This window comes from Furipterus horrens, unplaced genomic scaffold, assembly GCF_987537825.1.
Source record: "Furipterus horrens unplaced genomic scaffold, mFurHor1.1.pri manual_scaffold_2, whole genome shotgun sequence".
NCBI classification, from domain to species: Eukaryota; Metazoa; Chordata; class Mammalia; order Chiroptera; family Furipteridae; genus Furipterus; species Furipterus horrens.
Window position 1 is genome coordinate 121,815,802 of NW_028327172.1, and position 16,189 is coordinate 121,831,990.

The 16,189-nt window shown below is 37.2% G+C and overlaps 1 protein-coding gene across 3 annotated transcripts in view; it reads right to left on the reverse strand.

Moving 5' to 3' along the window:
* Window positions 1-16,189, reverse strand: part of INTS12 (integrator complex subunit 12) — a 32,045-nt gene that overhangs the window by 13,355 nt on the left and 2,501 nt on the right. For 2 of the 3 annotated variants that reach the window (XM_090266370.1, XM_090266371.1), the window contains exons 2-3: window positions 4,181-4,345; window positions 608-760 (exon numbers count right to left, since the gene is read on the reverse strand). In XM_090266370.1, coding sequence (XP_090122496.1) covers window positions 608-760; window positions 4,181-4,336 — 309 coding nt within the window. In that variant the 5' untranslated portion in view covers window positions 4,337-4,345. Of the gene's footprint in view, window positions 1-607; window positions 761-4,180; window positions 4,346-11,290; window positions 11,424-16,189 lie in introns of those variants that run through there. The other variant, XM_090266372.1, reaches the window with a different exon arrangement.

The following is a 16,189-nucleotide window of genomic DNA, read 5'->3' on the forward strand; positions in this document are numbered from 1 at the left end:
TTTATATAAATTTAAAAGCACAGAAAACAATACAATAGAGTTTATGAATAGCCACACATCTAGAAAAAGTATGAAAATATATGGGATTAATATATCCCACCTTGAAGGCAAGGGTTATTAAAAATTTTTTTAATGTAGTCACTACTAAGTGCTAATTATCTTTAAAATTAATGATGGGAAAAATCATTCAAAACAGACAACCAAGAATTATTTGCAGCCCTGTTAAGGTACATGCCATTTTGTAACACATTTCACATTTAGCCATTTATGCTTTATTCTTTATTCTTTTCTCTCTCTCTTTTCTTGTCAGCTGTTCCATCTAGAATATTTGAGTCATGGATTAAAGTTTATACTTGAAATTAGTACATGCCCTAAGGCTCAAATATTTGTTGACAATAACTTCAGTAAATGGTTAAAAATACTTCTAAAATTTACTCACTTTTCAAAAAAAAATCAACATCTATAATTATCCAAATATATTTATCAAATGATTATTATGTACTTTTTACCCACTACTGTATAAAAGAAGTAAGCACAAAACATTGTTTCTGCCTGTAAATGACTAATTCGCTTCGGTTTTTTTTACTAGATTAAAGTAGAATCTTACTTTATCAGCAGGTCTCTTTTCAGCTTCCTTCTTTACTTTTTCTGTTGTGAGAGCCTTGCCATTATTATTGCCAGAAGGAAGACTGGATGAAGTTTTGGGCTCTTGCTTAATGGAAATAGTTTTTGTGCTTGCAATTTTGGGTGGCTCCACATCCTAAAAAGTGAAATAAAAAAAATACCTGTAACTAAACATTTAGACTACCTAAGATATCATAAATAAATATATCATAAATGTAACTTTCAGTTAAAAATTAAGATATCATCTTGTGACTAATGTAATGTCCTTTTCTTTAAACAGTTTTATGAAGAAAAAATTGATATATAAATTGCACCTATTTAAAGTATAAAATTTGATAAGTCATACCTGTGAAACCATCACTATAAGCAACAGCATCATCCTCCAAAGTTTCCATGTGGCTCTTTGTAATTATTCCCAGGGGTATACATGCTAGAGAAACTATGCCCTCCCATCCTCAGACAACCACTGATCTGCTCTATGTAACTATGGATTAGTTTGTATTTCCTAGAAATTTTTATAAAAGGAATTATATGGCATACACTCTTTTTTGTCTTGTTTCTTTAACTTGGTATATTTATTTTGAGATTCACCTATGTTGTTGAGTATATCAACAATTCATACCTTATATTGCTGAATAGTAGTGCATTGAGTGGCTATACCACAATTTATTTATCCATTTACCTACAGACGGTCATCTGGGTTGTATGAAGTTTGGCACTGTTACAAATAAGTTGTTACAAACATTCATGTATGAGTCTTTTGTAGGCATTTATTTTCAATGCTCTAGAATAAATGTTTTTGACTAGAATAGCTGAATCATATGGTAGACGTAGGTTTTTAACTTTTTAAGAAACTGTCAAACCATGTTCCACAATAATATACCATTTTACATTCCCACCAGGGGTACATGAGAGTCCTTTTAACTTTAGGCATTATAATAGGCATATACAAGTATATTGTTGTGAATTTATTCTCCATTACCCTAATGACTAATGATGTTGAGCATTTCAGGTGTTTATTTATACCATACATATATCGTGTTTGGTAAAGTATTAAAATTTTTTGCCCAATTTTAAAAATGGGGTTGTTTATTATTGCGTCTAAAGAGTTCTTTATAGATTCTTGACATAAGTCCTTTATCAGATTCATGATTTACCAATATTTTCTCCCAAGTCTGTGGCTTGTCTTTCATTTTGTCTTAAACTTCTAACCCTTATTCTTACATTATAGTTTTGCTGATATATATACTTAGTATCTATTGTTATTAACAGTATAAAAAAATTATGTATATAGTAGCTCCTTATAATCGCCACCCTCTTCCCCCAAAAGGAGGGTATTTCCCTACCATTCTAAGTAAAACATCAGAATGAGGTCTGTTTTTCTAAGATAATACACTTATGTGTTATCATAGAAGGGTATTATCATAGAAAGTATTACCATAGAAGAGGAAGAAATGAGAAAAGGGCTTTGGACTTACTGGTAGCAGGGCTTCCTTTACCCTTGGGCTGATTATCTAGACTGGGGTTTGGAGAACTAAAACCTGTAGGATAAATTGGGCCTACTGCCTGTTTTTAAAACTAAAGTTATATTAGAGCACACCAATACTCACTCATGTATGTATTATCTATGGCTGCCTTCATGTGATCATGGCAGAATTAGACAGTGTGACAAACACCAATTGGTCCACAAAACCAAAAATATTTACTACTTGACTCTTCTCAGAAAGTTTGGTGATGACTCATGTAGACTTAAAATAAGACGAAGAAAATGTTAATAATGCAGATTAAACCTAAAAGTGTATTGCACCTGCAATATAAAAAATTGAGGACACAGCCTTGCAGTATTTAAAAACTATTATCTGATTAAAGCAGAGAAGTTGCTTGGTCATCAATGGCTGAGTTAAGTACTAACTTTATTATATCACATTTGACTTACTCACTGATGTAATGAAAATATCAACCAATTTCTATGTTGGAACTGTGCTCAAAGAGCCAGCTGCTAGTGTTTATAAGCAGACCACTACCTCCAGGTGAGTCTTAATGAATGCTGAAGTTTGAAAAACTCTACTATACTAAATCATTCTCACACAATTCTAGAGATGGAAATGTTTGCCATAAGGCTAAAATTAAATGAGCCTGTGCTTTCTAAATGCCTTCCCTACAAGTATTTTCTCCAAACAGCCAAGAGAAGTAACTTTCAATCAGAAACCTAAGGGCAGTAGGCTTTTTAATAACAATAAATTTTTTTCTGTAGTTTAATAGGTAAACTTCTTTTTTGTTTTAGAATATCAAAATACTGCTTCTTTAGTAATAATAGGTTTTCCCGATTTGGAAAATACCAATACTTGGAGCACATTGATATTGGTAGTGTGTTTTGTAGAGCTGTATTAATTTGGCTGATTTGAATTCATTGAACCTACCAGAATGAGAATGGTCGAAAGATGAGGTCACAATAAAAAATCTTGAGAGTACTAAAAGCTAATGTTAAAAGAATGCTATTTCCTTGGGTCCTGAGCCTGACACTTGGCCCTGTGTTGAGTTTGAGATTCTGGATTAGACTGAGCTTAGTCATTTAGTTCTGTCCTCCCCTTTTCAGTTTGGTATTTAGGTTCACAGACCCAAGCAACTTGGGAGTTTCAGGGCTAGATTTAGAAAGGTTTAAAAGAATTACTTAGAACGTATTAGAGAATGTAAGAACTATCATTCACTAAGAGCCTATTGTGTACCTCGTAGATACTACACTAGGTGACTTATATGCTTTATTTTATTTTCACAACTTTGCAAGGTAGTTCTTATTATCCTCATTTTACTAATAAAGAAAAGGAGGCTAATGAAGTGAAGCTACTATGTACATCAGTTTTCATACTGTAAAATGAGGGAAATAAATAATACCTATCTCAAAGGGCAGTTATTACAATTAAAATTATACTTATGTGCCAATCAGAAAAGTACCTGGGGCACAGTAAATGTTCAGATTATGTTATCTATTATCACACAACTAGTAAGAGGTAAACTGGAATTTAAAACAGGTGTGTCTGGTTCTAAAATGCCTGTTTTTCTCATCTAAAGCTGCTTAGTCACTTAGTTATTATCAGCATTGGAGCTATCTCTTAGTTCATCCATGCCTCCTTTTTCCCTTAAATTCTTTTCATATTCAATTCACTTCACTGCAAAATCCTTGTCCTACTTCATGATTTTTTTTTTTTTGCCCCTAAAACATTAAAAGATAATTACAAGGTACAGTTTTATTCAGCAGCTTTAAAAACCTCACAATATGATCATAAAGAATTTGAAATCAAAATGTATCATAAACAAGTGGGTTTCCACACACATACAGTTATAGAACAGAATATCCCTACACCAGCTTTCTTTTCTATGTAGTGTAACAGTTCTCTAAAAGCTTGAAGGAAGAAAACAAAATTAAAGAATATAATTCCTGCATGCCACAGGGCAGATTATTTTGGCAGATGGATTGTTTGGAGATGGTCTACATGTTAACACTGTACTACTACAGGTCTTACCAAACTCCCTCTAAGCTTTTTATTTACTTAGGTACCTTTTGAGATGGACGGTAACTTGAATCAACTCCCCGAGCCAAAGATTCATCAAGTAATGCTTTTAGCTTTTCAGCAGAATCCTTACTCTTTGAATGTAAGAAGCCTAGTGCTTTCAAAAAAATAGGATCAAGTTCCAAGTTCACAGCAGCAGCCATGGCAAACACCTGAAAGAAAAAAAAAGGGGGGGGGGGTAATCTAGAGATTTATAAATGTATAATTTATTTTGTTTATAACAAGTAATGTTGTGCACATGATACAAAATTTAAAATATCCAAATGGTTATTATAGATAGAAATTTCCTTCTGAACACTGATTAGCATACCTAGTTCTTTTCCCCTGACGCAAGAGTGTTATCAGTTTTCTGTGTATCCATATCAAGTTTTAAATCCAGATAGGCTCTTCCTTGCCAGAAAGACCCTTCCTAACTCCATTTTAAAATACATACTTACATATATGCAAACTTTTTTTTTTTTTTTTGTGGGCAGAATAGCTCTCATTTTTCAAAGATCAATGACTACCCCCTACTCTACAACCCAAATTAAGAACCAGGGAAGAAAGGTGTATCTAAATTTGTGAAAAGAGATACTAAGAAAAATGTTAATGTATGATTTTCATTTTCATATTTATGACCTATTGATACTTAGCCGTAAGAACCATGTTGTTAAAACACAATGTTGCTGATTAGCTTACTAAAAAATCAAACCACTATTCTTTAAATCCTCTTCTGGTGTTATTAAAATTTCTTACTTGGACTAAGTAGCCTTTCTTTAGCATAAAATGTTATTATTCTATAAACCCAGGAACATTTACCTGACTTGAGCTTGCCATCTGTAGGCTGACTTCATAAATTAGATATGGCTTTTTTCTATTATTTGGTATTGTTAGTTAATAAAACACATGATTTTTTTTTTTTTTTTTTGGCATTCTAGACTGAAACGTGCGTGTGTGTGTATACAAAATATACACTTACAGTCCAGTACACATGAACCTGATGTGTTTACATCAATTTTACTTTATATCAAACTGCCTTCTCAAATCTTAACGGGGGTGGGGAAGATTTACTGTGGGACAGGGTATCACAGGAGGGTAATGGTCAGAGGAAGCGCTGCTCCAGCTTTTGCCTCAGCTATCTCTTCGTCTCCTTACTTCTCATCTCCATTTTGAACACCTCAAAATCATACTAATGATAATCTTATGGATCACATTTAGATTGTGGTATCTCATGCCTTAACCTATTTTTGAAAAGGAAGGTCTGTAAGGGATGGTGCCATATCTACTATATATATTTTTTAGTGCTTATGATAATGTTCTGTGGCCTAAGTAGCTTTAAAAACAAAGTAAAGAAATACATTAAGGCTTATGAAATTCCAAAACATTAAAATGTTTTGTTTCCACTAATACCAATGCTATCCTGTGGTTCTACTTCTGGTTGTCACTCTTTCAAATATTTCTCCAGGCAGGGAATTATTAAAATAAAAATGTATACTTTGTGTTCAATCCTTTGATCAATACCTACAGCTTGAAATATTCTTCTGTCTTCAAGGTTAATATAATAATGCAACACACTTGCACTGTTAGAGTTAAGGATCTGTCAGTAATCGCAGAGTAATCTCTCATTTTCAGAGGTTTATAAAGCCATTAAAACTTGCTGTAGGTTGAATCTTGGCATATGAGAGCTCAGCCTGAAAATGGATTTTATTTGATTCTTCTCCATCTACTTCCCCCCTAAGCCCTCTCCAACTTTGAAAGGAAACACACACACATACACACACACCAGGCCTTCTTAAAATTTTTTCAAGGAGGTATTAGATATCTATCTAATAGCCTCAAATTGCTGTCAAATTCTGTGCTCTACTAAAATATATGAATCACCTATGAGAAGAAAAATAACCTACCTCAGTTATATTAATAAGAATTTAACAAAAATTGAGAAACAATCTCGATCATTTCTTACAAATGTATTAATACACACATCATCTATATATAATAATAGGTACAGAAAGGTTACTTTTCAATTTATTCATGGAGCTGGTCACCATACATATGCTGAAGAGAAAACAGCTCATCATTAAAATGTCCATAATAAAAAGGGTAAAAGCACTTCTCTTCCTGAGTACGCAAGGGAAACAAAGCCTAGTCTTCCTATTGACCTAACTTTTTCTAGCTAAGGAACACAGTAGCTAGTTACCCAGACAATGTTTTATGAGATACTGACCAAAGGGTTGATACTTAGATGATTCCTTATAATTTACTAGAAAAACCATTACTTGAAATTCTATGCTAAAAAACAGAAACAAAGTATTTACTGTTACGGATTTCCATAATCAGAGACTGAAGGTTTACAATACAGACTAGCGACAACAGTCAGCAATGACATTACAAGACTGTGGAAGTCATGTCATCAATACCAACATCCAGCCTTGGAGTCAGTTCTTTCTATGTGTTTCTGCAATCATAAAACCAAACAGGCTTTGTACCCACGCCCTAAATTATTAACATGTCCCCCTAGCCCAGTAGTCTCCACAGTGGAATACAAGGAGAAAAGATATTCATTTTCTTTTTAAATTTTTATGGAAAATAAACTCTTAATATACAGTTAATAGTAGCATATGCATACAGTTGATAACTAAATACACATATATGGAGGTGTGTTCAAATATTTTTCATTCAACGATGAGAAAAGTCTGGAGGCGACTGCTTTAGTGTACCTAGCAAATTCTGGCTTCGTTATTCCTGCACACACACACACTACACACACACTGTATCGATCTGTGGATACAACATGACTGCTTTAAGGTACAAACTACCTTCCCTTTGCAAATCCTTCCAGCACTCTCATTCAACTCAGCCCTTTTCCCTCTCCACATTAACTTCATTGCTAGCTGGTCATCATCTTCTAGACCCTACTCATCACCAACATACATTTTCCACTTTTTTCTCAAGCACTCCTTTTATCTGCTTACCTTTAAGTACTCTCCCCCGCCCAATCATCTCTTACCACCTTCCCTCAAGTACTGTTCCCTTGATTTGTTTCTACTCAAAAAGTAAAAGGGCTACAATGACACTACTCTATATTGCTGCTTCGAGAAGAATACTCCACCACCGCTGTTCTTCTACATCTTTCTTTGAGATCCACACCTGCATCTTCATCGTTGCTAATGTATAAAATATGTGCACCAAGCTCATTTTCCTCTCCACTGCTATCATCTTTGGCAATCTTGGTGTCTACAATGACATCTTTAACTTCCTCCACTCAGTTCAGATCTTCAATACAAGGAGCTTTGTCTTCAGTCAATAAAACTTGAAACTTGCCACAACTATTCTCCTCTTTGGCATTTTGACTGCACTCTTCCATCACTCCATCTCCCCAATGCTTTTGCCCAGGAACCTTTTCAGGGTGCCGAGGCAATCCTTCTTTTTCTTTTTTTCATTTCTTCACTCCCTTCCACCTGTAACTTCAAATTTATAGAGGCCTCCAATTTCTTGTTCCTCCTGCTTTCTCCTTATTGGCACCTTCTTGGCCCAACTTCTTTCCCTCATCAAAAACAAAAGAGTAGTTGGGCCTAAAGTAAAACACTCACGGTTACGTGTTTTTCTTGTTTGTTTGTTTGTATGTTTAGCCAGTTAACTCAATTATCAGCCTGGCTCCTATAGACAGTCGAGTTTTTCTGCTGCAGGAAAGATAGGCTCTTGAGTCACAGTAACTTAGGGAGCCCTGGGCAACTTAGAGAACTTCCGGGCCTCACTCTAATCATCTGTGAAACCATTAACACGTAAACTGCCTCCTATAGAAATGAAAATCAACTGAGAATGGGGAGGAAAGCATTTTGGGAACTATCCTCCCCATTTTCTATTGCCTCCCCTGGTTTCCATAATTCCTCTCCTTTATTACTGGCAAATGAACATACTGTGAAATAAATTTATTTTCTTTTTACTCAAGTCCTAAAGAGGTCAACAACTGTGGTATAACTCTGTGTCAATTTATCTCATTATTTCCAAAAATATTTTTTTCTGGACTTACACCAAACCATGTTAGTTCTCTGTTATTCCTTTCCTGTATATACCAAAACCTATGATGAAAATGGACTAGAAAAGAACCTTATCATTCTCATTGTAAATTAGAATTTCAGAAAATAACGTTGGGGTGGGGGGCATATGTAAGCTAGAGAGATAGATAAATAAAATAAATTTAATCCTTTAAATGTAGGTTTAATTTTAAATCTAGTTATTACTTAAAAAAAAAAGAGAGAGAATGTCGTAAAATTAATAATTATACCCTGGCCAGGTAGCTCAGTTGCTTAGAGCACAGTCCTGATATGCCAAGGCTGTGGGTTTAATCTCTCTCTCTCTCTCTCTCTCCTCCTTTTCTCTAAAATCAATTTTAAAGAAAATTAATAATTACCACTTTTAAAAATGTCAATAACCTAGCAAAGTGGGAGTAATGGAGTTGGTAGGAGTAAATTTTCAGCTGATGCTACAGACTATCTATGGCAAATGCATATAAGTAACACAGAAATTCCCTCTAATAAACAATGACCTTCTTTCTCCATCACTTTTTTTCCTTCTTGATTTATCTGCAGTATGCCATTTTACATCCTATCCAGCTTACATTCCATGGTTAAGTCTTTCATAGACTCTAAGCACCCTTGTCCCATAGCCCTGTAGTTTCATGTGCCTTATAGCCTATCATTAACACTTTCCCCCTGCCTGCATCCAAATGCTGAGTGCAGCTGAGAATAATACACTCACTCTGCATATTCTGAGTTACCAAACTCATCTAGGTACTCGATACACTTTAGCAATCCCATCATGCTTCTCTGGTCAACTCACTTCACAACTTTCTGCGAAGACCAGTTATATTTCTCCCTTTTCTTTGAAACTGTTTCTGTCTTCGTAAATGGCCTCACCTAATCCACAGAGAAAACAGAAGCTGTCAGAGAGTAATTAAATCAATCTACCACCACATCTAAAAACTTACCTGCAACCATTCTTGCCTATTTCCCAACTGATAACTAAGGAGGTGGCTCTCCATGTAATGCCACATGTACCTGGATCTATCTTCTTTTTACCCCTCTGGAACCTTGAGCTATGGATTATTTACTGTCTTCTCACTCCTACCCCCCACAGTCTCCTTCTTTACACTGGCATCTTTTCTTTTTTTTTTTTTTTTTTCAGATTTAATGTGTTTTATTGATTAAAATATTACATTTGTGCCAATTTCCCTTTCCTCTGCTCCCCTCCACCCGGTGGCCCCCCTCCCTCCAGTTGTCCCCCCCTTTTAGATTATGTCCATTAGTTGTGCATACAGTTCCTCTCAACCTCTCTCCGTCTATTCCATTCCCTCCTACCTTGATCCCCAATTCCTATATCATCTCCCTCCCTTTCCCCATTACCCCTCCCTGTTGACCTCCCCCCAATATGCTTCCCATACCCACAGTTCCTTTTCCACTCTCGTTGCCTATTTAGTTTGCCTTTGTTTCATCTCCCTAGCTTCTGTTTTTTTAAACCAGTCCCTTTAACATCTCATATAACAGTGGTTTGGATCTAATGAACTCTTTCAGTTTTATTTTGTCCTGGAAACACTTTCTCTGTCCTTCTATTCTGAATGACAATTTCGCTGGATAGAGTATTCGTGGTTGTAGGTTTTGGATTTTCATTACTTTGAATATTTCTTGCCAGTCTCTTCTTGCCTGTAGGGTTTCCCTTGAGAAGTCAGCTGATAGTCTAATTGGGATCCCTTTGTACATAATTCTTTTCTTCTCTCTTGCTGCTTTTAAGATTCTCTCTTTATCTTTAATTTTTGACATTTTGATTATAATGTGTCTTGGAGTGGTTCTCCCTGGGTCCAGTCTCTTGGGAACTCTCCTTGCTTCCTGGACCTGCAAGTCTATTCCCTTCCCCAAGTCTGGGAAGTTCTCCTTTATTATATTTTCACTCAATTTTTCAAGTTCTAGTTCATCTTCCTCATTCTCTGGCAAACCAATGATTCTTATGTTGGGCCTTTTATAGCTGTCCCAGAGGTTTCTGATCCTCTCATTGTTGCTTCCTATTTCCTCTCGCTGCATTGGTTGACTGCTTGTTCCTTCTCCATATTCCAGTTTGTTGAAATGAACTCTGGATTTTTTTTTCTCACCATCTATCTCGTATGCGGTTTTGTTCCTTTCGTTATGAAAGTTTTTCGCTTCTTTCTTATCTTTTTCCTGCTCTTTCGTGAATTCTGTAAGCCACCTGATAACAATGGCCCAGAACTGAGCCTCTGACATGTTTCTTATCTGTTCATCTGTCAGGTTCTCTATCTGCTGTCTGGTGAGTTGTGTCACCGGGATTTCTATAGTTGTCTGCCTCATTTTGACAGATGCGTTTTGTTTTCTTGGGCCGGCTGTCGGGGGCAGTGCCTGTGTACTCGTAATGACCCAGCGACCGGCGTTTGGCGTCACAAATCAGCGACCGGCGCCTGCCTGTCCGCGACCTATTTCGCAGCCCTGTGGTGCTTTCTTTGGGGGCGGGGGTCCAAGATGGATTCACACAGTTATTCAGCTAGGAGACCGGGATCCGTCCTCCCGCCCCCCTGGGCCTCACTGTTCAAGGCGATGCGGCGGCCGCTCTCCCCAGCGCCGGGGTCGCGCACCCCCAGGGGCTTGACCGCAGCCGGGATTCCTCGCCGCCGATGTCCAGGTGCGACCGCAAACAGCACTGTCCTCTTTAACTCTTACCTGCCCAAATGGCACCGCTGGTTTATAACTTCATATGTTGGACTTCCGTGTAGTTTTATTTTCTGGAATTTCTAGTTATCCTTTGTTTTGAAGTAGTTGTATTCCTCTCTAGTTGTAGAGGGAGACCTAGCGTGTCCGTCTAAGCCTCCATCTTGGCCGGAAGTCTACACTGGCATCTTTTCATTGACATTTAAATATAGTCAGGCATCTTCTACCTTCTTTGTTTTACAGCAAGGCATCCTACGAAAGTCAGCTGCATCTTATACTCTTTCTCTTTCTTTCTTCCATTTATGCTGCACTTTGTGCAATTTGGCAATTTGGCCTTTGCCCCACCATTCCATGAGAATGCTCTCACCAAAGTATTCAGAGCCTAAGTCCGGTAAATACAATACATACTGTTTTTTTCCTCCTACTTCTTTTTCAGTCTTCTTTGTAGTTTCCTCCTATTCCACTTAAACAAAAATAAGTTCTTCAAGGCTGGGTTCTGGGTTTCTTCTTGTTTCACTCTAAACCTTCTTCTCAAAACATATCCTCTAGACCAGCAGGACAGGCATCACCTAGGAACCTGCTGGAAATGCAAACTCTTGGTCTCCACCACTGGACTTAATGAAGAAAAAATTCTGAGAGTGGGGCCTGGAAAACTGCATTCAACCTTTTGATCTGCTCTAAAGTTTGAGAATTACTGCTTTAGACAATTTGAGCTACACCCTTTTGTCAGAGATTATAAATTTCTCTCCAGCTGTGTGTCCCTTCCATGATGTGTCAGCTCAGCTTGGCTATGTCACTGGAACCTCCTCCTCAACATAACTAACAGAGCCACTAAGAAGCTCCTGTCTTGTTACCAACCAGTTCTTTCTCTAATATTCCTTTACTCAAATGATACCTACCGTGCTCCAGCCAGAAGCATGAGAATCAGTTTTAACTCCTCCCACTTCCTCAACCCTCCACCCTCATCCAACCAACAAACATCTTAAATACATCTCAAATTCATCTACCTTTTTCAATCCTCATTACCACCTCCCCTAGACCAAGCTACTATCCTCCATATGTTATAAGACCCACAGCAATAGTTTAATCAGTCTCCCCACAACCACTCTTGTGCCCCTGCAAATCTTTTCGTATCACTCACTTGCTTAAAAAGCTCCTTAAACTTCTCACAGTCCAAAGGTTAAAGAACAAGATTCTTCACAAGGTCTCCAATGCCCTAAATGATCTGGACATGTAAAGCAGTTATAACAGTACCTGACACTGGGTACATACTCATTATATGCTACCTCGTACCTAAAGTTATTACCACTTTCTCTGTTGTAGCCACACGACTTATTTCAAGTCTTTCAATATACCCTTTTTACCTCAACACTTTAGTAGAATGTCCCATCCCCCATCTTATTCACCCTTCAAGTCTCATTTTCTGCACATATTCCTACTGGTCCCAAAACATGCTGTACTTATTTGGAATAGTTACTACACTGTTAATTATGTAAACAGTGTTTGTCATTCTCGCTAGAATGTAAATCCCATGAGAGTCAGCACTAGATTGGTCTTGCCTACTGCTGTAACCACATGTCTAGCAGAGTGCCTGACAGATTGCGGGTACTCAGTAAATGCTGGCCACATTGATACATGTTATCTACTTCCACTTTCAAAAACTTTCTCCTCCTTGAGTTCTATTATATTCAGCTTTTCTGGTTTTCCTCTTCTATTTCTGACTACTCATTCTCTGGCTCATCTTCTCTTCCCTGTTGTTCTTGATATTGCTGAAGTATCTGTCCCTGTCCATCTTCATTAGTTCTAGTATAATTTCTTGGTAATCTTACATACAGGGGTGGGCAAAAGAAGGTTTATAGTTGTTCATATGGAAAAAGAAACACAGGTTATGATTATTACAATTGCTTTATTAACTCTCTGTTTCATGCACTCACAACTATAAACCTACTTATGCCCACACTTGTATATCATGTTTTCAACTATCATCTCTAGGCAGGTGATTTCTTATGTTCATCCCCACTTCAATCTTTCTTAAGCTTGAATTCCACATTTTCAATTGCTTCATAGACATATCTTCCTGATTATCCTAATAGTATCTCAAGTTTGGTTATACCTAAAATTGAGATTATAAATATCTTCCCCAAACGTTTCTTGTCCTGCAATTTCTTTCAATAAATAACACAAGGAGACCCAAGATGGCAGAGGAATAAGTAGAAGCTACACTAACCTCCTCCCAGGACCAATTTGGAATTACAACTAAATTATAAAGAAATCATCCTGAATAACCAACTGAACATTAGCTGGAGAGAAGCATTGCAACCAAGGACAGACAGAAGAAACCACTTTATTACAATATGATTAGTAGGGAATGTGGAGCAGGTGTGAGAGGGCTGGCTGGGCTCCCATAGGCAATAGCTGAAGTTCTCGAGGGATATTACAGCGGCTGGGGGTTCCTCATGAGAAGTGTGGGGGTCTAAACCCCAATCTGGGCTCCACAGCCTATAGGACCAGAGCTCAGAAAGGAACCCAGATAACATCCAGCTGTGAAAAGCAGCAGGGTTTCTGTCAACCAGGGAGAGACAGCAGGAGATGTAGAGAGCCTCTTAAAGGGCCAATGCACAAAATCTAAGGCAGCCACTTACCCTGGCCTCTGGCACAGAGAGGACAGAGTGGACTAGAAACACATGATGAGAGTCTGGGTTCATGGCTCATGGGAGAGAACTGAAGGAACAGCCGCCAGGATCCCTGTGCTGAGTCATTCCCCATATTACAGGAGCCATCTTGCTTAGGCAGAGCACTTCCCTCCAAGCGGCATCAGCCTCAGGGGAAGCAATAGCCCTGCCCACAGGAATTACTCTGCCCCGCCCCGTAGTTCTTAAGCCTGGCAGCTGTGTGGAGCTTAAGGCTATATCACTACTTAAGTTTAACAACTAAGGCAGATTTCTGGAAACTCTGAGACTTTAGCTGACCGTCCCCAGGGCCCAGTGTTGATAAAACCCAGCCTTGTTGTACAGCCTGCAAACAGACCCAAAAAACAAAAGTCCAAGGCCAAATGGCTTCACAGGAGAATTTTACCAAACATTCTGAGAAGAGCTAACACCTCTCCTTCTCAAACTATTTCAAAAAATTCAAGAGGAGGGAAGACTCCCAAGCTCATTTTATGAGGCCAGCATTACCTTAATCCCAAAACTATTTGATAAAGACAGTGCAATAAAATAAAATTATAGGACAATCCCTGATGGACACAGATGCTAAAATCCTCAACAAAATATCAGCAAACCAAATACAGCAATGCATCAAAAAGATCACACACCACAATAAAGTAGGATTTAGTCTGGGAATGCAAGGTTGGTACAACATTTGCAAATCAATAAATGTAATTCACCACATAAACAAAATGAAGCTAAAAACTACCTGAACCTATCAATAGATGCAGAAAAAAGTATTTGATAAAATGCAGCACACATTTATGGTAAAAACTCTCAGCAAAGCGAGAGTAGAGGGAACACACCTAAACGTAATAAAGGTCATATATGACAAATCCACTGCCACCATCATACTCAATGGGCAAAAACTACAAGTGTTCCCCTCAAGATCGGGAACAAGACAGAAATGTCCGCATTCACTTCCTTATTCAACATAGAAATGGAAGTCCTAGCCACAGCAATCAGAAAAGAAGAAGAAATAAAAGGCAACCAAATTGGAAAAATGGAGTAAAACTGTCTTTACTTGCAGGTGGCATGATGTTGTACATAGAGAACCCAGACGGTTCCACTAAGAAACTACCAGAACAGATAAATGAATTCGGCAACGTAGCAGGATACAAAATTAATATCCAAAAATCAGTTGCATTTTACATGCCAATAACAAACAGAAACAGAAATTAAAAAACAATCCCATTCACAATTATTTCAAAAAGAATAAAATACTTAAGAATAAATCTAACCAAGGATGTAAAAGACCTGTACTCAGAAAACTAGAAGACACTGAAGAAAGAAATTGAAGAAGATACAAATAAATGGAAGCACATACCATGTTCATGGATAGGAAGTAGTAATATCATTAAAATGTACATATTACCCAAAGCAATCTATTGATTCAATGCAATTCCTATCAAGATTCCACTTACATATTTCACAGAACTAGAAAAAATATTTCAAAAACTTCTATGGATCCACAAAAGGTCACGCATAGCAACAGTGATCCTGAGAAAGAAGAACAAAGCTGGAAGAATCACACCACCTAATATCAAAGTATACTACAAGGCCATAGTAATCAAAACAGCCTGGTACTGGCATAAAAACACATAGATCAATTAAACAGAACAGAGAGCACAGAAGTAAACCCACACCTTTATAGTCAATCGCTATTTGACAGAGGAAGCAAGCATATACAATGAGCTAAAGGTAGTTTATTGAATAAATGATGATGGGAAAATTGGTAGATGTGTGCAAAAAATGAAATTAGACCACCCTCTTACAACACACATAGGAATAAATTCAAAATGGATTAAAGACTTAAACGTTAGACTCAAAACCATAAAAATGCTAGGAAACAAAGGAAGAGAAATCTTGGACATTGATCATAAGAATATTTTATTGAATGTGCCTCTCCAGGCAAGGGAAACAAAAGAAAAAATAAACAAATGGGACTATATTGAACTAAAGTTTTTGCACAGTAAAGGAAATCATCAACAAAATAAAAAGACAACCCACAGAATAGGTGAATATATTCATCTGATAAGGATTACTATCCAAAATTGACAAAGAACTTACAAAGCTCAATACCAAAAAAGCAAACAACCCAATTAAAAAAATGGGCAAAGGACCTGAATACACTTCTCCAAAAAGGACATACAGATGGCCTATAGACATGATAAAAGACGCTCAACATCACTAATAATAAGAGAAATGCAAATTAAAACCACGAGATATCATCTCACACCTGTCAGAATGGCCATCATCAATAAATCAATAACAAGTGCTGGCGAGGATGTGGAGAAAGGGGAACCCTTTGGCACTTCTGGTGGGAATGCTGATTGGTGCAGCCACTGTAGAAAGCAGTATGGAGATACCTCAAAAAGTTAGAAATGGATCTGCCTTTTGACTGAAATGATCACACTTCTGGGAATATATCCGAAGGAACTCAAAACACTAATTCAAAAGAACATAAGCACCCATATGTTCATTGCAGCATTATTTACAATTGCCAAGATATGAAAGCAGACCTTGTGTCCATCAGTAGATGAGTGGATAAAACAACTACGGGACATATACACAACAGAATACTACTCACCAAAAAAAAAGA